General features: G+C 47.0%; 2 protein-coding genes and 3 long non-coding RNA genes across 17 annotated transcripts in view; 2 read left to right on the plus strand and 3 right to left on the minus strand.

Moving 5' to 3' along the window:
- The window catches only part of LOC146021191 (ornithine decarboxylase antizyme 1-like), a 93106-nt gene that overhangs the window by 59673 nt on the left and 6478 nt on the right, over positions 1 to 26955 (minus strand). The window lies entirely within an intron of this gene.
- Positions 3566 to 6397, plus strand: LOC146020228 (uncharacterized). 5 transcript variants are annotated; one of them, XR_014450751.1, is made up of 8 exons: positions 3566 to 3599; positions 3762 to 4057; positions 4504 to 4597; positions 4762 to 5021; positions 5183 to 5513; positions 5687 to 5780; positions 5952 to 6068; positions 6234 to 6397. It is a non-coding gene; the product is annotated as an uncharacterized LOC146020228 (long non-coding RNA). The 5 variants fall into 5 exon arrangements; XR_014450752.1 differs by lacking the exons at positions 5687 to 5780; positions 5952 to 6068 and adding an exon at positions 4220 to 4313 and having other exon boundaries at positions 4481 to 4597; XR_014450750.1 differs by having other exon boundaries at positions 5687 to 6068.
- Positions 3634 to 10606, minus strand: LOC146020226 (uncharacterized). 6 transcript variants are annotated; one of them, XM_083153195.1, is made up of 10 exons: positions 10455 to 10606; positions 9897 to 9991; positions 9457 to 9540; positions 6556 to 6677; positions 6188 to 6270; positions 5629 to 6011; positions 5136 to 5219; positions 4717 to 4798; positions 4173 to 4540; positions 3634 to 3798 (listed from the first exon to the last, which is right to left on the minus strand). In XM_083153195.1, the coding sequence occupies exons 1-4, from the start codon at positions 10590 to 10592 to the stop codon at positions 6659 to 6661; spliced, it is 336 nt and encodes a 111-aa protein (XP_083009321.1). In that variant the 5' UTR covers positions 10593 to 10606; the 3' UTR covers positions 3634 to 3798; positions 4173 to 4540; positions 4717 to 4798; positions 5136 to 5219; positions 5629 to 6011; positions 6188 to 6270; positions 6556 to 6658. The 6 variants fall into 6 exon arrangements, with proteins under 6 accessions (XP_083009321.1, XP_083009319.1, XP_083009316.1 ...); XM_083153193.1 differs by lacking the exons at positions 6188 to 6270; positions 6556 to 6677 and having other exon boundaries at positions 5629 to 5723; XM_083153190.1 differs by lacking the exons at positions 9897 to 9991; positions 10455 to 10606 and having other exon boundaries at positions 9457 to 9564.
- On the plus strand, positions 9090 to 14396 carry LOC146020227 (uncharacterized). Of its 3 annotated transcripts, XR_014450747.1 has the most exons (7): positions 9090 to 9341; positions 9504 to 9781; positions 10500 to 10741; positions 10945 to 11038; positions 11203 to 11408; positions 12044 to 12147; positions 12563 to 14396. It is a non-coding gene; the product is annotated as an uncharacterized LOC146020227 (long non-coding RNA). The 3 variants fall into 3 exon arrangements; XR_014450748.1 differs by lacking the exon at positions 11203 to 11408; XR_014450746.1 differs by lacking the exon at positions 10945 to 11038 and having other exon boundaries at positions 12563 to 14395.
- On the minus strand, positions 10896 to 16390 carry LOC146020231 (uncharacterized). Of its 2 annotated transcripts, none has more exons than XR_014450756.1 (3): positions 15730 to 16390; positions 11995 to 12089; positions 10896 to 10981 (listed from the first exon to the last, which is right to left on the minus strand). It is a non-coding gene; the product is annotated as an uncharacterized LOC146020231 (long non-coding RNA). The 2 variants fall into 2 exon arrangements; XR_014450755.1 differs by lacking the exon at positions 10896 to 10981 and adding an exon at positions 11159 to 11239.

Genomic DNA, 26955 nt, shown 5'->3' on the forward strand with positions numbered 1-26955 from the left:
GTGAGGCTGGCGAGACATGTGAGACATGTGAGGCTGGCGAGACATGTGAGACATGTGAGGCTGGCGAGACATGTGAGACATGTGAGGCTGGCGAGACATGTGAGACATGTGAGGCTGGCGAGACATGTGAGACATGTGAGGCTGGCGAGACATGTGAGACATGTGAGGCTGGCGAGACATGTGAGACATGTGAGGCTGGCGAGACATGTGAGGCTGGCGAGACATGTGAGACATGTGAGGCTGGCGAGACATGTGAGACATGTGAGGCTGGCAAGACATGTGAGGCTGGCGAGACATGTGAGGCTGGCGAGACATGTGAGGCTGGCGAGACATGTGAGACATGTGAGGCTGGCGAGACATGTGAGGCTGGCGAGACATGTGAGGCTGGCGAGACATGTGAGGCTGGCGAGACATGTGAGGCTGGCGAGACATGTGAGGCTGGCGAGGCATGTGAGGCTGGCGAGGCATGTGAGGCTGGCGAGACATGTGAGGCTGGCGAGACATGTGAGGCTGGCGAGACATGTGAGACATGTGAGGCTGGCGAGACATGTGAGACATGTGAGGCTGGCGAGACATGTGAGACATGTGAGGCTGGCGAGACATGTGAGACATGTGAGGCTGGCGAGACATGTGAGACATGTGAGGCTGGCGAGACATGTGAGACATGTGAGGCTGGCGAGACATGTGAGGCTGGCGAGACATGTGAGGCTGGCGAGACATGCTAGAGACATGTGAGGCTGGCGAGACATGTGAGGCTGGCGAGACATGTGAGGCTGGCGAGACATGTGAGGCTGGCGAGACATGTGAGGCTGGCGAGACATGTGAGGCTGGCGAGACATGTGAGGCTGGCGAGACATGCGAGACATGTGAGGCTGGCGAGACATGTGAGGCTGGCGAGACATGTGAGGCTGGCGAGACATGTGAGGCTGGCGAGACATGTGAGGCTGGCGAGACATGTGAGGCTAGCGAGACATGTGAGGCTGGCGAGGCATGTGAGGCTGGCGAGGCATGTGAGGCTGGCGAGACATGTGAGGCTGGCGAGACATGTGAGACATGTGAGGCTGGCGAGACATGTGAGACATGTGAGGCTGGCGAGACATGTGAGACATGTGAGGCTGGCGAGACATGTGAGACATGTGAGGCTGGCGAGACATGTGAGACATGTGAGGCTGGCGAGACATGTGAGACATGTGAGGCTGGCGAGACATGTGAGACATGTGAGGCTGGCGAGACATGTGAGGCTGGCGAGACATGTGAGGCTGGCGAGACATGTGAGGCTGGCGAGACATGTGAGGCTGGCGAGACATGTGAGGCTGGCGAGACATGTGAGGCTGGCGAGACATGTGAGACATGTGAGGCTGGCGAGACATGTGAGACATGTGAGGCTGGCGAGACATGTGAGACATGTGAGGCTGGCGAGACATGTGAGGCTGGCGAGACATGTGAGACATGTGAGGCTGGCGAGACATGTGAGACATGTGAGGCTGGCGAGACATGTGAGACATGTGAGGCTGGCGAGACATGTGAGACATGTGAGGCTGGCGAGACATGTGAGGCTGGCGAGACATGTGAGGCTGGCGAGACATGTGAGGCTGGCGAGACATGTGAGGCTGGCGAGACATGTGAGGCTGGCGAGACATGTGAGGCTGGCGAGACATGTGAGGCTGGCGAGACATGTGAGGCTGGCGAGACATGTGAGGCTGGCGAGACATGTGAGGCTGGCGAGGCTGGCGAGACATGTGAGGCTGGCGAGATATGTGAGGCTGGCGAGACATGTGAGACATGTGAGGCTGGTGAGACATGTGAGACATGTGAGGCTGGCGAGACATGTGAGACATGTGAGGCTGGCGAGACATGTGAGGCTGGCGAGACATGTGAGGCTGGCGAGACATGTGAGGCTGGCGAGACATGTGAGGCTGGCGAGACATGTGAGACATGTGAGGCTGGTGAGACATGTGAGACATGTGAGGCTGGCGAGACATGTGAGACATGTGAGGCTGGCGAGACATGTGAGGCTGGCGAGACATGTGAGGCTGGCGAGACATGTGAGGCTGGCGAGACATGTGAGGCTGGCGAGACATGTGAGGCTGGGCGAGAGACATGTGAGGCTGGCGAGACATGTAAAGCTGGCGAGACATGTAAAGCTGGCGAGACATGTGAGGCTGGCGAGACATGTGAGGCTGGCGAGACATGTGAGGCTGGCGAGACATGTGAGGCTGGCGAGACATGTGAGGCTGGCGAGACATGTGAGGCTGGCGAGACATGTGAGGCTGGCGAGACATGTGAGGCTGGCGAGACATGTAAAGCTGGCGAGACATGTAAAGCTGGCGAGACATGTGAGGCTGGCGAGACATGTGAGGCTGGCGAGACATGTGAGGCTGGCGAGACATGTGAGGCTGGCGAGACATGTGAGGCTGGCGAGACATGTGAGGCTTGCGAGATATGTGAGGCTGGCGAGACATGTGAGACATGTGAGACATGTGAGGCTGTGGGAGACATGTGAGGCTGGCGAGACATGTGAGGCTGGCGAGACATGTGAGGCTGGCGAGACATGTGAGGCTGGCGAGACATGTGAGGCTGGCGAGACATGTGAGGCTGGCGAGACATGTGAGGCTGGCGAGACATGCGAGACATGTGAGACATGTGAGGCTGGCGAGACATGTGAGACATGTGAGGCTGGCGAGACATGTGAGGCTGGCGAGACATGCGAGACATGTGAGTCTGGCGAGACATGTGAGTCTGGCGAGACATGCGAGTCTGGCGAGACATGTGAGGCTGGCGAGACATGCGAGACATGTGAGTCTGGCGAGACATGTGAGTCTGGCGAGACATGCGAGACATGTGAGGCTGGCGAGACATGTGAGGCTGGAGAGACATGCGAGACATGTGAGGCTGGCGAGACATGCGAGACATGTGAGGCTGGAGAGACATGCGAGACATGTGAGGCTGGAGAGACATGTGAGTCTGGCGAGACATGTGAGGCTGGCGAGACATGTGAGGCTGGAGAGACATGTGAGGCTGGAGAGACATGCGAGACATGTGAGGCTGGCGAGACATGCGAGACATGTGAGGCTGGAGAGACATGCGAGACATGTGAGGCTGGAGAGACATGGGGCGAGACATGTGAGGCTGGCGAGACATGCGAGACATGTGAGGCTGGGAGACATGCGAGACATGTGAGGCTGGCGAGACATGCGAGACATGTGAGGCTGGCGAGACATGTGAGGCTGGCGAGACATGTGAGGCTGGCGAGACATGTGAGGCTGGCGAGACATGTGAGGCTGGCGAGACATGTGAGGCTGGCGAGACATGTGAGGCTGGCGAGACATGTGAGGCTGGCGAGACTTGAGTACAATGTGAGGCTGGCGAGACATGTGAGGCTGGCGAGACATGTGAGGCTGGCGAGACATGTGAGGCTGGCGAGACATGTGAGGCTGGCGAGACATGTGAGGCTGGCGAGACATGTGAGGCTGGCGAGACATGTGAGGCTGGCGAGACATGTGAGGCTGGCGAGACATGTGAGGCTGGCGAGACATGAGACATGTGAGGCTGGCGAGACATGTGAGGCTGGCATAGGGCTATCAAGGGAGCTGAATCAGGTAAGTTTCTTGCATCAACAAGCAAAGAGGGTACACTTTTTGTAGGAAAGGGGGCTTGGCAAGTATAGAGGGTCAGAGGTAGAAGAGAACCTGGCAGGAGTAGATATGAACTTACCTTTTGTTTTGTTTTTCATTTTGCTTCACGTCCATCACGACAAACAGGAGAAGACGTCGGCACAGAAGCGTGCAAGGGTCCAGCCTGGGAAGAGAAGACAATGAGGAGGCTGGCTGAGACATGTGAGGCTGGCGAGACATGTGAGGCTGGCGAGACATGTGAGGCTGGCGAGACATGTGAGGCTGGCGAGACATGTGAGGCTGGCGAGACATGTGAGGCTGGCGAGACATGTGAGGCTGGCGAGACATGTGAGGCTGGCGAGACATGTGAGGCTGGCGAGACATGTGAGGCTGGCGAGACATGTGAGACGGCTGGCATAGGGCTATCAAGGGAGCTGAATCAGGTAAGTTTCTTGCATCAACAAGCAAAGAGGGTACACTTTTTGTAGGAAAGGGGGCTTGGCAAGTATAGAGGGTCAGAGGTAGAAGAGAACCTGGCAGGAGTAGATATGAACTTACCTTTTGTTTTGTTTTTCATTTTGCTTCACGTCCATCACGACAAACAGGAGAAGAAAACGGCACAGAAGCGTACAAGGGTCCAGCCTGGGAAGAGAAGACAATGAGGAGGCTGGCATAGGGCTATCAAGGGAGCTGAATCAGGTAAGTTTCTTGCATCAACACACAAGCAAAGAGGGTACACTTTTTGTAGGAAAGGGGGAGTTAGGGAAAGGTAAAAGGAGATGGTAACAGGGACAAATTTTTAAACAAGAGACTATAGTGCCCATAAATAACTTATATTTGGTTTGGGGGGGGTTGCATCCTTCAAGCCAAGACCATCCAGACGGAACAGGAGAAGACGTCGGCACAGAAGCGTGCAAGGGTCCAGCCTGGGAAGAGAAGACAATGAGGAGGCTGGCATAGGGCTATCAAGGGAGCTGAATCAGGTAAGTTTCTTGCATCAACACACAAGCAAAGAGGGTACACTTTTTGTAGGAAAGGGGGCTTGGCAAGTATAGAGGGTCAGAGGTAGAAGAGAACCTGGCAGGAGTAGATATGAACTTACCTTTTGTTTTTTTTTCTTTTGCTTCACGTCCATCACGACAAACAGGAGAAGACGTCGGCACAGAAGCGTGCAAGGGTCCAGCCTGGGAAGAGAAGACAATGAGGAGGCTGGCTGAGACATGTGAGGCTGGCGAGACATGTGAGGCTGGCGAGACATGTGAGGCTGGCGAGACATGTGAGGCTGGCGAGACATGTGAGGCTGGCGAGACATGTGAGGCTGGCGAGACATGTGAGGCTGGCGAGACATGTGAGGCTGGCGAGACATGTGAGACGGCTGGCATAGGGCTATCAAGGGAGCTGAATCAGGTAAGTTTCTTGCATCAACAAGCAAAGAGGGTACACTTTTTGTAGGAAAGGGGGCTTGGCAAGTATAGAGGTCAGAGGTAGAAGAGAACCTGGCAGGAGTAGATATGAACTTACCTTTTGTTTTGTTTTTCATTTTGCTTCACGTCCATCACGACAAACAGGAGAAGACGTCGGCACAGAAGCGTGCAAGGGTCCAGCCTGGGAAGAGAAGACAATGAGGAGGCTGGCGAGACATGTGAGGCTGGCGAGACATGTGAGGCTGGCGAGACATGTGAGGCTGGCGAGACATGTGAGGCTGGCGAGACATGTGAGGCTGGCGAGACATGTGAGGCTGGCGAGACATGTGAGGCTGGCGAGACATGTGAGGCTGGCGAGACATGTGAGGCTGGCGAGACATGTGAGGCTGGCGAGACATGTGAGGCTGGCGAGACATGTGAGGCTGGCGAGACATGTGAGACGGCTGGCATAGGGCTATCAAGGGAGCTGAATCAGGTAAGTTTCTTGCATCAACAAGCAAAGAGGGTACACTTTTTGTAGGAAAGGGGACTTAGCAAGTATAGAGGGTCAGAGGTAGAAGAGAACCTGGCAGGAGTAGATATGAACTTACCTTTTGTTTTGTTTTTCCTTTTGCTTCACGTCCATCACGACAAATCCAGACAGAACAGGAGAAGACGTCGGCACAGAAGCGTGCAAGGGTCCAGCCTGGGAAGAAAAGACAATGAGGAGGCTGGCATAGGGCTATCAAGGGAGCTGAATCAGGTAAGTTTCTTGCATCAACACACAAGCAAAGAGGGTACACTTTTTGTAGGAAAGGGGGAGTTAGGGAAAGGTAAAAGGAGATGGTAACAGGGACAAATTTTTAAACAAGAGACTATAGTGCCCATAAATAACTTATATTTTGTTTGGGGGGGGGGGGTTGCATCCTTCAAGCCAAGACCATCCAGACGGAACAGGAGAAGACGTCGGCACAGTAGCGTGCAAGGGTCCAGCCTGGGAAGAGAAGACAATGAGGAGGCTGGCATAGGGCTATCAAGGGAGCTGAATCAGGTAAGTTTCTTGCATCAACACACAAGCAAAGAGGGTACACTTTTTGTAGGAAAGGGGGCTTGGCAAGTATAGAGGGTCAGAGGTAGAAGAGAACCTGGCAGGAGTAGATATGAACTTACCTTTTGTTTTTTTTTTCTTTTGCTTCACGTCCATCACGACAAACAGGAGAAGACGTCGGCACAGAAGCGTGCAAGGGTCCAGCCTGGGAAGAGAAGACAATGAGGAGGCTGGCTGAGACATGTGAGGCTGGCGAGACATGTGAGGCTGGCGAGACATGTGAGGCTGGCGAGACATGTGAGGCTGGCGAGACATGTGAGGCTGGCGAGACATGTGAGACGGCTGGCATAGGGGCTATCAAGGGAGCTGAATCAGGTAAGTTTCTTGCATCAACAAGCAAAGAGGGTACACTTTTTGTAGGAAAGGGGGCTTGGCAAGTATAGAGGGTCAGAGGTAGAAGAGAACCTGGCAGGAGTAGATATGAACTTACCTTTTGTTTTGTTTTTCATTTTGCTTCACGTCCATTGTGAAGATACGAGTTCTTCAATCACTCAGACACCGAGCAGATGAAACCAAAATATGGTTTATTTTTATCACAGCACACACATGTAGCTAAAGACAGGAACAAGAGGCAAATGTAGCATAAAAACATCCGGGTAGCAAAGTCCTGGGAAATACAGACATTACATTTCTGGTGGGATTATACAGCCTAATAATATATGATCTGGAACTACACACACATATAGGGGGAATATAGACATAAAGAGGGTACAGGGTACAGACTGACTAAAGTGTACATTTTTCCACTACAAATAATAAAATATCATAATTACAGTCTTACGGTCAGCCTGCTAACCTCACACTCCTCCCCCTACATCTTTAGTCACTGTGCCCAGTTGCTCAGGAACCAATAACAACCTGGAATAGCGGGATGCAGAGCCGAAAATCTGGGGTTTGGATGTACCACCGGAGTCCCACAGGGTGACATCATACCAAACCCATCTTGTAAAAGGCGGCTGGTTTGCAGAACCAGCCAGGGCATGATTACAGTCTAAGTCATACATTGGAACTAACAAGGGATGTAGCGATTCCTCTTCTTCGGATTCTGGGTACCCCCCCTCTGCAACCTTGTAACCTACTAATACTTTTGCCTCGGGCACAATGGGGCGGGGACCACTTTCCACCTCCCCCTCTTGCCCAAGGAACAGGGGCCAAACAGCAGGCCAATATAGGGGCTCGGGCCCTGGCACTTCCACCACCCCGTCATGTCCTACCTCCCCCAAACCCAAACTAGGGGCATGGCAAATTTCAGCCCAGCATTTGGTCTCAATGTCCAGGGCTGAGGAGGGACCCTCCATCAGGAACAATTCCGCTGGTGGCTGCAGGGCAAGCTGGTCCACGGCCAGTACTACCCCCTCAAAAGCCTGGGTCTCACCTGCCGCTTCCTCTGCGCAGTCCTCAGTCTCCAGGATAACCTCCTTCCCCAGCTGAATATGCTGGGCAGCCTGAAGCACGACATCATCTGCGACTGGTATGCTTGTGGCCTGGATGTTGTCGAACACTCCTCTAACCACGGCGATCTCTTCTTGGACGCAGTCCTCATAGATCCCCTGGCAGCAGGATAATAGCTCTTCATCTTCCATCTCAGCAAAAGGGAAGCTGTAGTGCAGCTCCTCCTGAATAACCTCCTTCACTTTGGGGATAACCTCCCCCTGTATAGAACACTGAGCAGCTTCCTCCCTCGGATGGGGGAGAAGCAGTTGCAAACGGTGCCTTTCATCACGCCCCCTGCGACACTGATCTTGCCATGCTGGGGTATCCAGGAGCCCCCGATCAATCGCCTCTTCCTCTGCCACCACGAAGCACTCCTCCAGACACTGCAATTGTTCCCACACACTCAACTGTGCCCCGAAATGGAGGATACATGCCCGATATTCAGCAAAGGCATTTGTAGGATCTCCCTGATCGTGAAGGATCTGCTGAAGGATTTCCCTGCGCGTGCAGGATTGAACTGGTATACCTCGCAGCTGACATTCTGCTATCAGCTCCTCCATACTCATTTCTTCAAGGGCAGTTAGGGGTCCCCCTGACAACGACCCTTCTCTTGCGGTAACAATTAATTCTGTGGCAGACCCCTCGGTTGTCTGCCCAGATTGCAGTAGCCCCCTTCTAGACCTTTCCTCTGGTTCTATCTGGGGCATCAATTTATTCTTGACTTGTCCTTCAGCCTCAGAATATTGTCCTCTTGGTAGCATCTGGGTAACTGTAGCAATCACTTCCTCTGTAAATTCTACAAACTCTGGCTCTCCCAGCAGATTCCACGAGGTGGCCTCACCTTTACAGTGCAGGAATGCATCCCCCAGGTAACACAACTTGTCCTGTATGCTGGATACTCTCCACCCGCTGACCATCTGCTGAGCTTCTTGCCAGTACTCCCAGATATAATGCATCTTTCTGACAATAAATAACAGATCCGGCTTCCCAGCCTGCCGATACACTGAAGAACCTCCATCCCTGAGCTCCTCTGCTCCTTCCCTTGGAAACATTTTCCCTTTCACAGGACTGACACCTGCTCACTTGCTGAACATCACCTTATTGCATTTTCCGTTTCCTTACATATGGTCTGATCCTCTGTTCTCTGTGCTTTCTGTGCTCGATGGTTGGTGTCTGAATGATCCCACTGTCGCTGCCGCCAAATGTGAGGGTACGAGGTTCCTCAATCACTCAGACACCGAGCAGATGAAACCAAAATATGGTTTATTTTTATCACAGCACACACATTTAGATAAAGACAGGAACAAGAGGCAAATGTAGCATAAAAACATCCGGGTAGCAAAGTCCTGGGAAATACAGACATTACATTTCTGGTGGGATTATACAGCCTAATAATATATGATCTGGAACTACACACACATATAGGGGGAATATAGACATAAAGAGGGTACAGGGTACAGACTGACTAAAGTGTACATTTTTCCACTACAAATAATAAAATATCATAATTACAGTCTTACGGTCAGCCTGCTAACCTCACACTCATCACGACAAACAGGAGAAGACGTCGGCACAGAAGCGTGCAAGGGTCCAGCCTGGGAAGAGAAGACAATGAGGAGGCTGGCTGAGACATGTGAGGCTGGCGAGACATGTGAGGCTGGCGAGACATGTGAGGCTGGCGAGACATGTGAGGCTGGCGAGACATGTGAGGCTGGCGAGACATGTGAGGCTGGCGAGACATGTGAGACGGCTGGCATAGGGCTATCAAGGGAGCTGAATCAGGTAAGTTTCTTGCATCAACAAGCAAAGAGGGTACACTTTTTGTAGGAAAGGGGGCTTGGCAAGTATAGAGGGTCAGAGGTAGAAGAGAACCTGGCAGGAGTAGATATGAACTTACCTTTTGTTTTGTTTTTCATTTTGCTTCACGTCCATCACGACAAACAGGAGAAGACGTCGGCACAGAAGCGTGCAAGGGTCCAGCCTGGGAAGAGAAGACAATGAGGAGGCTGGCTGAGACATGTGAGGCTGGCGAGACATGTGAGGCTGGCGAGACATGTGAGGCTGGCGAGACATGTGAGGCTGGCGAGACATGTGAGGCTGGCGAGACATGTGAGGCTGGCGAGACATGTGAGGCTGGCGAGACATGTGAGGCTGGCGAGACATGTGAGGCTGGCGAGACATGTGAGACGGCTGGCATAGGGCTATCAAGGGAGCTGAATCAGGTAAGTTTCTTGCATCAACAAGCAAAGAGGGTACACTTTTTGTAGGAAAGGGGGCTTGGCAAGTATAGAGGGTCAGAGGTAGAAGAGAACCTGGCAGGAGTAGATATGAACTTACCTTTTGTTTTGTTTTTCATTTTGCTTCACGTCCATCACGACAAATCCAGACGGAACAGGAGAAGACGTCGGCACAGAAGCGTGCAAGGGTCCAGCCTGGGAAGAAAAGACAATGAGGAGGCTGGCATAGGGCTATCAAGGGAGCTGAATCAGGTAAGTTTCTTGCATCAACACACAAGCAAAGAGGGTACACTTTTTGTAGGAAAGGGGGAGTTAGGGAAAGGTAAAAGGAGATGGTAACAGGGACAAATTTTTAAACAAGAGACTATAGTGCCCATAAATAACTTCTATTTTGTTTGGGGGGGGGGGTTGCATCCTTTAAGCCAAGACCATCCAGACGGAACAGGAGACAACGTCGGCACAGAAGCGTGCAAGGGTCCAGCCTGGGAAGAGAAGACAATGAGGAGGCTGGCATAGGGCTATCAAGGGAGCTGAATCAGGTAAGTTTCTTGCATCAACACACAAGCAAAGAGGGTACACTTTTTGTAGGAAAGGGGGCTTGGCAAGTATAGAGGGTCAGAGGTAGAAGAGAACCTGGCAGGAGTAGATATGAACTTACCTTTTGTTTTTTTTTCTTTTGCTTCACGTCCATCACGACAAACAGGAGAAGACGTCGGCACAGAAGCGTGCAAGGGTCCAGCCTGGGAAGAGAAGACAATGAGGAGGCTGGCTGAGACATGTGAGGCTGGCGAGACATGTGAGGCTGGCGAGACATGTGAGGCTGGCGAGACATGTGAGGCTGGCGAGACATGTGAGGCTGGCGAGACATGTGAGGCTGGCGAGACATGTGAGGCTGGCGAGACATGTGAGACGGCTGGCATAGGGCTATCAAGGGAGCTGAATCAGGTAAGTTTCTTGCATCAACACACAAGCAAAGAGGGTACACTTTTTGTAGGAAAGGGGGAGTTAGGGAAAGGTAAAAGGAGATGGTAACAGGGACAAATTTTTAAACAAGAGACTATAGTGCCCATAAATAACTTATATTTTGTTTGGGGGGGGGGGGGGGGGGGGGTTGCATCCTTCAAGCCAAGACCATCCAGACGGAACAGGAGAAGACGTCGGCACATAAGCGTGCAAGGGTCCAGCCTGGGAAGAGAAGACAATGAGGAGGCTGGCATAGGGCTATCAAGGGAGCTGAATCAGGTAAGTTTCTTGCATCAACACACAAGCAAAGAGGGTACACTTTTTGTAGGAAAGGGGGCTTGGCAAGTATAGAGGGTCAGAGGTAGAAGAGAACCTGGCAGGAGTAGATATGAACTTACCTTTTGTTTTTTTTTCTTTTGCTTCACGTCCATCACGACAAACAGGAGAAGACGTCGGCACAGAAGCGTGCAAGGGTCCAGCCTGGGAAGAGAAGACAATGAGGAGGCTGGCTGAGACATGTGAGGCTGGCGAGACATGTGAGGCTGGCGAGACATGTGAGGCTGGCGAGACATGTGAGGCTGGCGAGACATGTGAGGCTGGCGAGACATGTGAGACGGCTGGCATAGGGCTATCAAGGGAGCTGAATCAGGTAAGTTTCTTGCATCAACACACAAGCAAAGAGGGTACACTTTTTGTAGGAAAGGGGGAGTTAGGGAAAGGTAAAAGGAGATGGTAACAGGGACAAATTTTTAAACAAGAGACTATAGTGCCCATAAATAACTTAGAGACCATCCAGACGGAACAGGAGAAGACGTCGGCACAGAAGCGTGCAAGGGTCCTGCCTGGGAAGAGAAGACAATGAGGAGGCTGGCTGAGACATGTGAGGCTGGCTGAGACATGTGAGACATGCGAGGCTGGCGAGACATGCGAGGCTGGCGAGACATGCGAGGCTGGCGAGACATGCGAGGCTGGCGAGACATGCGAGGCTGGCGAGACATGCGAGGCTGGCGAGACATGCGAGGCTGGCGAGACATGCGAGGCTGGCGAGACATGCGAGGCTGGCGAGACATGCGAGGCTGGCGAGACGGCTGGCATAGGGCTATCAAGGGAGCTGAATCAGGTAAGTTTCTTGCATCAACAAGCAAAGAGGGTACACTTTTTGTAGGAAAGGGGGCTTGGCAAGTATAGAGGGTCAGAGGTAGAAGAGAACCTGGCAGGAGTAGATATGAACTTACCTTTTGTTTTGTTTTTCCTTTTGCTTCACGTCCATCACGACAAATCCAGAAGGCACAGGAGAAGACGTCGGCACAGAATCGTGCAAGGGTCCAGTCTGGGAAGAGAAGACAATGAGGAGGCTGGCATAGGGCTATCAAAGGATGACACATTGGGTAAGTTTGATTTACTTCCTATAATTTTTTTTTTCTTTGTTGTATTTAAAAAAAAAACACACACACATTATCATACATACATACATATATATATATTTAGCAATATCAATGTGAGCACATTTAGGGCCTTATTCAGATCTGATCAAAGTACAATATTTTTCCAAAAATGGGTAAAAGCATGTGCATTGCCGTTGGGGCATATGTAACATGTATAGATTAGGGTAAATGCTGACTGCATTATTTTTAATCCAAAAAATAGATGGCATTTCCAAAACACTCAAAACAGATCTGAATAAGGGAATTAATGTTAATTTTTAAAACCAGTTATAAAATTACCAGGTTAAAGGTGGACATGATTTTAGGCCGCCAGTCATTAGGTCGACATAGGTTTTTTCAATGTTTTTTGTGCCTACAGGCGGTATTTCATGCCCTACCATCCACTAGGGCGTGGCGGGAGAATCAAAGTGTGCCGAGTGTAACGATGCACCGTGTCCGAAGCATAGCGAGCGATTGCAGGGGCTGCGGTGCAACTCCAACTGTGTCCATGTCGACATTTGGCTTTAAAAAACACATGTCGACATACAATCATGTCGACCTTTCCCCATGTTGACCTAATGACTGTGTAACACCCCATAACTGTGGAATAATAGGTGCCGTGCATTCCAGTTAACCAGGGGTTAATATACCCCAGCACTAGGCACAGCTCAGACCTAAAGAGTTAAACACAGACAGGCTGGAGTGTGACAGGAAGAGAGAGGTCAGAGGTGACTGAGGAAGTTAGCAGCTAGCACAGAGAGAGGAGACTTCTCCATGCAGCCTGAAAGACACTGGGCAACCTAGAGAGAGGAAGACAGCAGTGTTGCACCTGTGACCCCTGACCTGCCAGACACTTGAGTAGCACAGAGCTCCAGTAATGAGTGGCAGCCCAGCCTGTGAGAGAAGGAGCCAGTCAGGCAGCGTGCAAACTGTTCAAGAGAACACAGCAGTCACAGTGTCAAGCTGCCAGAGCCCTGCAGTAAATATTAAGTGCCAGCCCAGCAGCCAGCACGTGGGCAGTACAGAGCCCAGCAGCCAGCACGTGGGCAGCACAGAGCCCAGTAGCCAGCACAGAGCATAGTAGCCAGAGCCCAGCAGCATGGTGTAAGCAGCAGCAGAGCCTGGACAGCAGAGGCACCATTGATGCAGTCACCAGGGACAGATCAGCGGTGACAGAGTCCGGGAGATCGAGACTGGTTGGAACCAGCACCTGCAGCCGATACAGGTACCTTACTGCACACTGTGCCCCTGCCTACCACCCCTATTATATCGCCCGCCTGGCACATTATAGGGTCAGGGACCCATGGACACCCCTAGCGCATGACAGGGTTGTACCCATTGAGGCCGCATAGAGAGCCACAGTGCAGGCCAGTGGCCAGTAGTCCTGTGTAGCTGATTGTGCAACGTCTAGGCGCCCACACTAGCACTCCCAGGAGGGTACACAGCACTGGTGAAGATTTACTGATCCCAGCCGGACGCCTGGGTAAGGAAACAGGGTAACTATAAGGGCCCAAAGGCCTCCTTACCAACACTTGAGTGATCTAACCCTTCCAGGACTCCAAGTGGGATTCACCCACGCCCTAGTAAAGCGACCCCGCTTACAGCAAACCAAGAGCCCTTCTTATATTGTTTTTCCCCTGGCCCATCTTCAGATAGGAGCACCGCTTGGGCCCCACCGAAACCCCTGTGCACGGGTCAGGTTATTAGGACCTGCAATCCAGGACTTTAGTTAAACGTAATGGTTACCGGTAACCTTAGGATATGTGCATGCTAAGAGTCTATGGTGAATAGAGGTCAGAAGCACTGATTGGCTTCCTAAGTAATGAGTAATGTTGAGCATTATGGTAAAACATTTCCTTCTATGCACTGTCTAGTATTATGGTAAAACGTTTCTACACTATTGCACTTTGTTCGCTTTTTGTGATAATACTGTTAAACTATTCAATGAAAGAGGTTGACGTCCTTAGTGACAGATTCCGGAATAAAAGGTCAACCTAACCCAGTAGTCGAGTGTTCTGTCTCCATTCCTGTATAAAGAGAAGACTCCAGACTGAGATCCGTGAAATCGGGGAAGCACAACCCCCACCGCATCCATAAGGTAACTCCTCCTTTTGGGTGTCTACAACTGTCTACCTAAGTGTGGTCTAACAGTTGTACGGTAACCCACTGACTGAGATGATAGAATTTGGAAAATCTAGATTGGTAGAGAACATAAAAACTACAAACAGATTCTAACTAATTTAAATACCGTTTTCCAAATAAAAAAAAATATATACATTTAAGGGTAAATAGATACCACTAAGATTATGTTATCTTAAAAGGTTATTTAAATACATCATACTGACCAATTGCAAATCAAATATTTATGTTTGGATCAATACCATCATAGTAGAATTTGGTAGAATACTTGGGGATTTTACAATAGTTTTAGTAAAGAAGAAAAAGAAAAAGTAGTCATGGCGGATGCACACCACATGTATTTAGTAATTATTGGGTCTTGATGAGTATTGATTACAAGTTTTTATATCTTATGTGGGGAATCCTTTTAATCTTTATTGTGAGCTGGATTCAAGATATACCCACAGTAGTTAGGCGAAATACAAGAGGTTAAAATTACTTACATACAACAAGTACAGACATTTGGTGAAAAAGATAAGAATAAGTGTATAGTATTAAAATATAGGTAGACCGGATCTGTATGGTGTGGAGCCTGTCTTTTTAAGCTTGGGATTTCTATCCCCTGATACACTCGCTGATACGATGCAATCCCTTCTGGATGTCAATAATTTGTATATTGCCTATGCTGGCACATCAAATATAGGAGTTTTAGTATCAGTACTGGACCTTCGTTAGCCCTTATTGTTGGATGGTTATTTACGTTCTGTGCAAAACCTGTAACATATAGCCAACACCTCAGATGCAAATGAACTCTCTTACGTGAGATTTGGTGTTTGACTTTACACATTCGGTGGATGCTGCTATATTTTATTGTGGAGAGGTAATGCTCTCTACAGCAATTTTTTGCTTTATTGTAATTCTAAACAGGTTTGATTTTTTACAAACTAAAAAGTGTCTGGGTGTATTATATCACTACAGTATCTTTAATTAGTTTGTTGCACCAGAATATATTTCGCTACAATGTGGCTAACTAGGTTAGACTGCTATTAGGCGTTTACTGGTTTATTATTTGATGGTGTTAAACCAGTATGCAGTGAAATGCTGCCACCTACTGGTGGGAAATAAGTTATGCGCCCAAGAAATCACAAAAAAATTTTCAGTCACACAGTATAAGCTTAAAAATTATTTTGGCAGTTTAACTAAGGTATAATTCCTACTTCATACACATACAGTCCTGTGTCTACACTATAAACACAGGTTAGAACACGTGTTTCGCACTAGCTTCTTCAAGCTGGATTTTACAATAGTAAAGGTTAATGCAGATTTTTTTTCTTTGGGGGGGGGGGGGGGTTAAAACATTCATATTTTACTATTGTTAAAAGGTGAGAAATGTAATGTATAAGTATATGAATTAGAACGTTTACTTACCATAAATTTGAATTCACTGTAATGGCTTGGCTTCTTTTAACATCAGAACTTTAAAATTAGAACTTGAACTTAAGAACTTGAAGATTAACTTTAAAAATAATTATCCAAACATATAAACTTGTTGAAAAAATTTGAAAAACAATGTGTTTAAGGGAATGCTAAGTGATGTCCAATGGCGCCAAGATATTACATTACAGGGACATGTCCATACTGTGAAAAACAACGCTGAATTGACTCCTCACGTTCTTTCAAGTCTCTCCTTGGGGGTGTTCTTGCAACATTCAAAACTACCTTCTGGATAAAACTAGCTGTGACTTTCTGTTCTTTATGTTAAAACGTGATGAGCTTGTATACACACACCGAACTTTTTTTCGCTAAGAAGTATGTTCCATCTGCGATGCCAACCCTCCAACTTATTTTGGGTTCGGGGTATTCCAGCTAACATGGAGTCATAGATGGACCATATTTCTGGTGGAAAAAGAGGTGCTGACCGGGTAAGGCTTCGTGTGCGATCTCTTAGACGTCCCAATACATATGTCTCCTCAAAATAAGTTAACACGGGGGAAGCAATTGCAGGCATTTCCCCTTTCAAAACTTCAAACGCAGCTGGAATGTCATCTTCCGGTAGAAAAGCAAGTGCTTGGAGGCTCTTTAATTTCAATGCAAGTGCATAATCCTTTGCATAATCCTTTGCATAATCAACTGCAAGTCCATGTGCTTGAATCTTTCTCCAAATGTTTTGGGAAAGATGAAAGAGGCAACACTTGTGTGCTGCTTGGAAAAACATTCTTTGAAGCTCTGATTGCTGAAAGTTCGAAATCCGTTATTATATACATTGGGGCAAATAGAATTCCCAAATCAGTTCCAATGTCTTGAAGTTCTTCAAAAAATCGTAAATAGCATTCCTCATTCTTGCTGCTTAACAGTCCATAAACAAGCGGTAAAAAGCGCTGTGATGTTTCATGTGTGCCAACCATAGCATGTATGGAATAGATCTGGCGAAATAATGTCGGGCAAGTCTTGAAAGTTCCATCCATTACCCAATACTGTGCTTCATGGAGCTTCAAGTTCTCTTCTGTACTAAATAAAAGTACCCTTTCATTACCAACTGAACTGTCCCTTAACAAAAATTTGGTATCCTCGATGTATTCCAAATTATGAGGAACATTAATGTCCTCCAGGATGGTGGGTTCGGCAGGGCAATCTTCCCTCCTTACCCTTTTTACTAATTGACGAAGGGATTCCCGGTTGGGCAAACACATAACACTTGTAGAGGGCATATCCGCTGTTACATTTGGGATAATTTGCTATGGTTCCTCAGTGGTATCCCTGGCACGTTGCTTTATAGCTGCCTTAGCAACGGCCACAATTGTCTTCTCCGGTCTGGGAGCATGAGTATGCTCACCGTGCCTATTAAGTTGGTGAACTCTGGCCACAATCGTGGTTTTGGCGTAGGCTGAACAAGGGCCTGTTGTTCTTTCTGTGCAGTGCCAATAGACGACGTCTCCCTTCTGCTTATTCTTGGCAAGTAGATAGCCGTTTACGTTGAGTAACATTCCTCTCCGGGACGGAACAAATGTAATTTCGGGCGGTGGTGCTGGTGATATTGTTGCTGCTGCTGGTCCCGATTCATCTGCCATCTTAGAAGAAATAGCTGTAGCTGTACCACAGAATACTTGATCCAAATTTTCAAATATGAATCCGGGACATTGAATGTAGGTATTTTTATAGTGTTTGAAATGGGCGTTAGTCTTTCGAAGTTAGAAAAAAACCTAACCCAATGAAAAGGCTTCATTTCAAAAAGTGGGCTGGTTTAAAAAGTGGGCTGGTTTAAAATTAGCCGTTACGACTTGAACAGGTACTGTAAATTGGTTTGAAAATAAAATACGAAAATGTTTGATTTTAGTTTAGAGGGCAACTTTAGGGTGCAACAGGGGTGAAGGAGGATGCCAGGTGCTAACCCTAATGAAGGGGTGATAATGCGGGTATCAATGCTAGCATAGAGGTGAGCGGTACCGCTTCATTATGCTACTTGTGGTACTAAATTACAAGGGACAGTCGGGGGAACACTGGACATCTGTAGGTATCGGGCGCATCTAATATATACAGAAAAAGGGATGTCAGGGTAAAAATGTGTGGTGTCTACATGTACACAGCTATGGGTACACTTAGGGGTGCAGCATTCAAAGTGTTGAACTGTGGTGAATGCGGATGCCATGGAACCTATTCCCGGATATATCCAGCCTCCCCAACGTCTCACAGCCTCCCGTCTACATTCAGTCGCATAGCTCCACTCTAGCGCTTTGCCTGACTATCATGACTGTGGCACTACAAGTGCCAGAATGACATGGCACTGCGGAGCACTGCAAACACCAATTACACCGTAAAGCATGAAGGATTGCACCCATGGGATCCTTCCATCTGCCTAGCTGACTCCCCAAGCCTACCACTAATGAATGGGTGTGCGGCAATGTTCCCTCTAATTCTACGAAGGCTGTGTGCGGCTAAAGATTTTGGCTGTGCAACTTTGGAATGAAATTTACATTTTTGTGTGTCACTTATATATAACTGAAAAATTACTTTCAGCATGTGTTAATTTTACTTCAAAATGATATTAAACATTTAAACATTCAAAATACAGCACACAATATAGTTAATGGGTGAAACACACATTAATAGAATCCACAACTGCAAAAAGGGACCACTGCTGCTTTGTGCGCTCAGTTGTAAAGTCTGTGCGCACGCTCGTCGAGGTGTGTGCGCGCGCACGTGCGCACAGCTTAGAGGGAACACTGGTGTGCGGGTATCACTGCTAGCATAGCGGTGAGCAGTGCAAGGGCATTATGTTACTTGTGTGTGGGGTTTACAGGGCAAGATTTGCGGCGTCTAAATGATTCTCCGAAACAAAGAAATCAAGGTGTATTGTAGGTACAGTAACCATGAATACAATTGGATTATAAAAATTTAATTAGCAAATGAGAAAATTATGTGAGCCCAGTAGATATACAAAAGACTGAGGCGCCAGGAGTATGACACATGCTTTGTTTAAAGTAACTGTGAATACTCTTTGATTACAATAATGACATTAGAAAACTCAAAAAGATATCTGACCAAGATATAAAATATTTCTTTCAAGATATCAAAAAGACTAAGGTGCCAGGGTTATGACACATGCTTTGTTTAAAGTAACCGTGAATACACAGATTAAAATAATTATATTAGCAAAATCAAAAGACATCTGACCCCAGTGTCAAGATATAGAACCGATTTAGGCGCCAGGAGAATGACCCATGCTTTTATAGATAAATTGGTGTAGGCTGGCACAAAACATTTATTTATTTTTAAATTTCTTTATTAAAGCGCGCACATATTCCGCAGCGCTTTACAGAGAATATATGAACATTCAAATCAGTCCCTGCCCCAGTAGTGCTTAAACGCTATATTCCCTTCCACATGTGCACTAACATGACATCACATCAGTCCCTGTCCCACTGTATTCCCAAACACATTTGGATCAAAATAGGGGTAGCGGGCATATAAATGTAGACGGGAGGCTGTGTGACTGTATGGGGAGGCTTGGGAAGTCTGCATTTAGCAGGGAATGGGGGCAACTAGAGTACAGTAAGATGTTAAGTTATAAACGGTCGACCTTGTGTACGGCGACCTAAATAAGTTCGACTTAGACGGCCGACCTTTCACTCGTCGATGAAATAGCGTTCGATGAAATTCGGGTCGATGTTATGTTTATCGACCTAGTTGTTGTCGATCAAAGTACTGTCGATACTTTGTTTTTCGATGTTCTGAGTTTCGACCTATTAGTTATCGATGTAAGTACGTTCGACGTATTGCGGTTCGAACTTCGGTGTATCGACCAAGTAGTTGTCGATATAAGTACTGTATATGTATTGTGTGTTCGATGTTCAGTGTTTCGACCTAGATGAATTCGATGTAAGTCTGTTCGATGTAATGCATTTCGATCGTCCGTTTGTCGACCTAGTTGAAGTCGATGTAAGCTCAGTCGATGAAAGGTATGGTCGGCGTTCTATGTTTGGCGATCATGTTAATATCGATCTTATGTTACATTCGACCTAAAGACGATGCAAATGACTGTTCCCTGAATTTGGCAAAAGCTGTTCTTTTGTCTGTCCAAGGTGCTTGTATGATGTTTAAAGTCTGAAAATATACATAATTAATTCTGAAAATGTGTAAAAAAAAACTCTTGTATATATCTCTTAACAGTTTTCTACCTCAATGTATGGTGTGTATTTAACCCCTTCCCGACACAGCATGTTTTTGCCTTCCTGACAGAGCCCTTTTTTTCAAATCTGACATGTATCACTTAAGTGGGGATAACTTTTTTTTGCTTTTACTTATCCCAGTGATTTTGAGATTGTTTTCCCGTGACACATTGTACTTTAAATTAGTGGTGAATTTTGGTCGATACAGGTTTTTTTTTTGTGAAAAATACCAAAAAGTCGTAAAAAAAATGGAACATTTTGCTATTTGCAAAATGTAAAAATTTCTGCTTGAGAGACAAATAATCATACCACTCAAAATAGTTAATAACTAACATAAACCATATCTAAACTTTATTATTACATCATTATTTCAACCGCCTTTAATTTTTTTGGACACTAGGGGGCAGCAGAGTCTAAATTTTACACAACACACAGTTTAACGCTGGTTTTGGCTGTTCACGTTTGAACAGCCAATCGCAGCGATCGCCCATGACGGGGGGCAACCCTGCCCCCCCTGGGCAATGAGGGAGGATGTCTGCTGTCAGGGACAGCAGACATCGTCCCTCTGTCACCGCGTCTATAGACGCGGTGGCACTTCAAAGGCATGACGTACATTTATGCCATGTGTCGGGAAGTACTTCCCGACCATGACGTAAATGTACGTCAAATGTCGGGAAGGGGTTAATAGAGCAAAACAGAACGTTTGGTTAAAATAAAATCTGAACAGATCAACTAAAATCTATTTTATTTTGATTAATTTAACTGTGTTCAGTCATATTACAGTGTACAAAAGTGTCAGCAGGTCTGCAACTTGTAGGGAGGGGCTATGAGTCCCCGTGCATTGTATTATTTTCAATGCAGATGATTTGTTACTACAGATAAGATATTTGTCTGCAGAAAGATTCACAGCAGAAAATAAAGTGTATTTTATCCTAATTGATTTAACAAGTTTTGTTTGTTTCATGTATTAAGAGAAATCAGCTACTTGTATTCATAAAGGTAATGGCACACGCTTATATTGGTTATCAGAAAATTCCAATACTGTACACTGCATTACTTTAGTATGATAATAATTTACGGTTATAAACATGTAACAAACTAAATATGAAGTAGCGCTCCTAACGCCCTCCAATGTAATCCTCAAGTGCTGTAAGTCTGAAACCAGCTTCATTATTTACACTAGAGTCAGAATCAGGGAGTGTAGCGGGGGATGCTGCAGATGTCTCACATACAGACTGTTACACTAGAGTCAGAATCAGGGAGTGTAGCGGGGGACGCTGCATATGTCTCATACAGACTGTTACACTAGAGTCAGAATAAAGGAATGTAGCGGGGGACGCTGCCGATGTCTCACATACAGACTGTTACACTAGAGTCAGAATAAGGGAGTGTAGCGGGGGACGCTGCCGATGTCTCATACAGACTGTTACACTAGAGTCAGAATAAAGGAGTGTAGCGGGGGACGCTGCATATGTCTCACATACAGACTGTTACACTAGAGTCAGAATAAAGGAGTGTAGCGGGGACCCTGCATATGTCTCACATACAGACTGTTACACTAGAGTCAGAATAAAGGAGTGTAGCGGGGACGCTGCATATGTCTCACATACAGACTGTTCCACTAGATTCAGAATAAATGAGTGTAGCGGGGACGCTGCATATGTCTCACATACAGCCTGTTACACTAGAGTCAGAATCAGGGAGTGTAGCCAGGGGCTGGCTGGCAACTTTTAGCCTCTTTAGCTCTTAGCAAGTCCAGAGCACTGGCCCATACCCCCCCCCCCCCCCCCATGGTACAGGCCACGCCCCCTTATGATGTGTGTGGCCTATCATAAGGGGGCATGGCCTGTACCATGATTGTATTGTGTACCTGCAGATTGCCATTGTGATGCTAATTACACATTATGACACACACACATTGATGCCCATTGCACCCCATACTTTGATGGGAATTACCCAATGCTCCCCACACCGTAATGCCCATTATGCCCCATACCATGATGCCCATTACACCGCACAATGTGATGTCCAGTGACAGATTTTCCCCCACAGTGCCAGATATTCCGCCACAGTGCCAAATACACATATGCCCCCACAGTGCCAGATATGCCCCCACAGTGCCAGAGACACATATGCCCCCACAGTGCCAGAGACACATATGCCCCCACAGTGCCAGAGACACATATGCCCCCACAGTGCCAGAGACACATATGCCCCCACAGTGCCAGAGACACATATGCCCCCACAGTGCCAGAGACACATATGCCCCCACAGTGCCAGATATTCCCCCCACAGAGCCAGAGACACATATGCCCCCACAGAGCCAGAGACACATATGCCCCCACAGAGCCAGATATTCCCCCACAGTGCCAAATACACATATGCCCCCACAGTGCAAGATATGCCCCCACAGTGCCAGAGACACATATGTCCCCACAGTGCCAAATACACATATGCCCCAACAGTGCCAAAATTTCCCACCAGCAACTCACCATTGTTGCTGTCTCTCCATCTGCTGCTGGGGGGAGGGGGGAGGGGGAGCGGGGGAGAGCGCACCCCTGCGTAAAAGACAGGACACCACAGGCTGCTCCCCCTGTATAATAATAATATTGCCATGATGCCACAGGCTGCTCCCCCTGTATAATAATAATAATGCCATGATGCCACAGGCTGCTCCCCCTGTATAATAATTTGTGTCATGGCATTACTATTATTATATTATACAGAGGGAGCAGCCTGTGGTGTCATGGCATTATTATACAGAGGGAGCAGCATGTGGTGTCATGGCATAATGCCATGACACCACAGGCTGCTCCCCCTGTACAATAACAAATCTGACACCACAGGTTGCTCCCCCCCCCCCCCTTATAATATAAAACTAATGCCATGACACTACAGGCTGCTCCCGCTATATAATAATGAAATGACACCACAGGCTGCTCCCGCTGTATAATAATAATGCAATGACACCACAGGCTGCTCCCGCTGTATAATAATAATGCCATGACACAAATTATTATACAGGGGGAGCAGCCTGTGGCATCATTGCATTATTATTATACAGAGGGAGCAGCCTGTGGGGTCATGGCATTACTTTTATATTATACAGGGGGAGCAGCCTGTGGTGTCATGGCATTGTTATTATTATACAGAGGGAGCAGCCTGTGGTGTCATGGCATAATGCCATGACACCACAGGTTGCTCCCCCTGTATAATATAAAACTAATGCCATGACACTACAGGCTGCTCCCTCTGTATAATAATAATGCAATGACACCACAGGCTGCTCCCGCTGTATAATAATAATGCAATGACACCACAGGCTGCTCTCGCTGTATAATAATAATGCCATGACACCACAGGCTGCTCTCGCTGTATAATAATAATGCCATGACACCACAGGCTGCTCCCGCTGTATAATATAACAATAGTAATGCCATGACACAAATTATTATACAGGGGGAGCAGCCTGTGGCGTCATTGCATTATTATTATACAGAGGGAGCAGCCTGTGGTGTCATGGCATTACTTTTATATTATACAGGGGGAGCAGCCTGTGGTGTCATTGCGTTATTATACAGAGGGAGCAGCCTGTAGTGTCATGGCATAATGCCATGACACCACAGGCTGCTCCCCCTGTACAATAATAATGACACCACAGGCTGCTCCCCCTGTATAATATAAAAGTAATGCCATGACACCACAGGCTGCTTCCTCTGTATAATATAATAATAGTAATGCCATGACACAAATTATTATACAGTGGGAGCACCCTGTGGTGTCATTGCATTATTATTAATATACATGAAACTGCAGATATATCGTTTTAGGTGTTTAATACTCACTTACTGTGTTTTATCCCCAGGTTCCTCTCCTACTGCGGCTCCAGGAATTTCAATTATACTCTGTGCGGCCTCCTGCTGCGGCCCCCATGACTTGTCCTGCGGCCTGCCTGCCGCTGCCTCCAGTATCTGGCTGCGTCTGCAGACGCGTGGGTGGGAGGCGTCATTGTCATGACGTCCCCACCCAGCGCCTGGCACTGCCGACGGGGATAAGAGGGAATAGGCTGTCGGCCCTCCTCCACGTAGTCATGGAGGCTGGCGGCCATGTTCCTGTGGCCTCAGACATAATTTAAAAGACCACAGGAACATGGCCGCCGGCAGTGAAAAAAAAAACGGGAAGGCGGCCTCGGACACGGCCCGCAGTAGACCTGCCAGTGCGGCCTGGGGGGCAGATGCCCCCCAGATGCACCCTGCCCCCCCGGCCCAGCCCGCCCGAGTGTAGCGGGGGACGCTGCATATGTCTCACATACAAACTGTTACACTAGAGTCAGAATATGTCTCACATACAAACTGTTACACTAGAGTCAGAATCAGGGAGTGTAGCGGGGGACGCTGCCGATGTCTCACATACAGACTGTTACACTAGTCAGAATCAGGGAGTGTAGCGGTGGACGCTGCCAATGTCTCACATACAGACTGTTACACTAGTCAGAATCAGGGAGTGTAGCGGGGGACGCTGCATATGTCTCCCATACAGACTGTTACACTAGTGTCAGAATAAGGGAGTGTAGCGGGGGACGCTGCATATGTCTCACATACAGACTGTTACACTAGTGTCAGAATAAGGGAGTGTAGCGGGGGACGCTGCATATGTCTCACATACAGACTGTTACACTAGAGTCAGAATAAGGGAGTATAGCGGGGGACGCTGCCGATGTCTCACATACAGACTTACATTAGAAGCAGCCAAAGAGATACAAAAGAAATGTGTACTGTAAATAATATTGCTGATAGAGTGTTTGTTTTATGTTTCATCATATTGATCTCAGCGGTATTGTACGCTGTGCTCAAAAGGGGGGGGGGGAGGAGTTAAAGAAATTGCAGAGCTCCATAGCAAGTATAAAATATGCTGTGGTAACAGTATCTCAGCATAAGGAAAAAGAAAAAATGCACCTTTAATTTTCCGCGATTTCCAAGGCATTGTGATTATATCCTATACATAATGTATAACTATGGGAATTTCTACCCTTATATACTGTATGTCTACATAAACAGCAGAGCTGAAGGCTCTAGTACAAGAATGCTGTCTTTGTTGCCTGTCTAAGCCAGTTGTGGTGTAAGGTCACAGCACACTGAGGAGCAGACACTTATGACTTTGGGCAATAGTATGGCTAATATCCTGCAAGGCAGGTAAGCCATGTTACAGTTATTGAATATACCCGACCATCAGATGGACATAGAACCCAAAAGTGCTAAGCCAGAAGACACACTTGTTGCTCCTACAATAAGCCTCTAAGCAGGAGGTAAGAAACAAGGAGCTGAGAAAGGCTTTGACGAGTGGTGTCTGGGAAAAAGCGCTGTCTGCCAACAAGTCACTGGCAAATGCCCACATTATGCATGGCAGTATGTGTATAAAGTTATAGGTGGGAAACAATAGAGAACCCCTAGAGTCCACACAGGCCTTTGCAACAGGCTGAAGTGTGCATTATAGTACCTGAGAAAAGGTTGTAAAAGTACACAATGTACCCACCCTTTTAGTGGAAACAAGTGATCTTCACCCAGTTGCCCAGGGTCTTAAGATATGAATTTGCCCTTGTGTGAATACAGACACTGGCTGGAGAAATGGTTTTACAAGTCAGCAAACACTGAGGCTGCAGTATAAAAACATATTCAAAGGTTATTTAAGAGAAATGAAGAAAAATAGATAAAATACTAGTTAATATCATATAAGGCATAATTTGAATATTTGAAGTTATAATGTATATATGATGATTTGACTAAATGTCCATTGTCAAGTTTTTTTTGTCTATCCAAGATACTAATGTAGATATAAGTTACAAGCTGCAACTTGAAGACTGAGTGACTATGGAAATACTTCAGAAAAGTTCTTGATCCCTGATTTGAAAGTCTATGCCAAGGTCTGCTGACTGCACCGATTATGTCAAAAAGTGGCAAATAAGGACACTGGGATACAAGAAAGCCTCAAAGGAAGTATTATCCAATCATTGTACTGTACCATGCATAAATACAGTTCAATAGGTTCAAAATCTGATAATGGTCTTTTGGGATGTATAGGGGGGAATTTACTTAAGGAAATTTGTAAAAAAATAGGTGTATTTGTATCTAGAAATATGGCAATTCGTAGTCGTATTGATGTGCTATGAATGTGAATAGCCGTATTTTCGGGATAGTAAATGTCAAAAATAAGTGTATTCCTGGATACAAATACACCTATTTTTTACAAATTTCCTTTAGTAAATTTCCCCCATAATGTCTTCTGCTGCATTAATGGTGATTGTGACCCTTGTTTGGTCATTGATGATTAATCCAATGTAGTACAGTATGACAATTGCCAGAACTGTACATAAGTGGGAATGTGCATTGGTGTAAAATAAGCTTGTTTTAATTACTTTAATGACACATATGAAGTTGTTGAAGCCATTGAGATCCACCTATTCCAAGTTAAAGAGTTAAAAAGCCAAGTTGCCAAAGTGTATAGTGAAAATAAATGGCTAAACTCATGGAAAAATCCAGTAACCTGGCTTAAAGGTTTTATTTATAGTTACCTATGTTCTGGTAAAATTTGTATTATGACTGATAGGTAAAATACTCACACTTGGTTTTTGTTCCAGACACAAGAAAAAAAGAATCCTACCCTGTGATGTACAAGATTTGGTCAATCGCATGTATTTTAATTATTGATGTGTTACAAGATAAAGTCGCCACAACATTAACAATATGTTCTTTACTATTGGCAACAATGTACTAGAAGAACTAAACATGTTGGACTATGGTGGAAATCATAAGTGAAAGGACATTGCAAATGGACTTAATAAATGGACAATTAATTCTGAAAGTAAATCTCACAAATCTTCCCTGATGAGAAATCTGACAAAGAAAATGACATGTAAAAAGATTAGGGAAACTATAGATGCAATGCTATAAACCTCAGTTTGAATCCTCCAGGTTTTATAACACTACACAAA

Source organism: Crinia signifera, chromosome 7, assembly GCF_055691185.1.
Source record: "Crinia signifera chromosome 7, ASM5569118v1, whole genome shotgun sequence".
Taxonomy (NCBI): domain Eukaryota; kingdom Metazoa; phylum Chordata; class Amphibia; order Anura; family Myobatrachidae; genus Crinia; species Crinia signifera.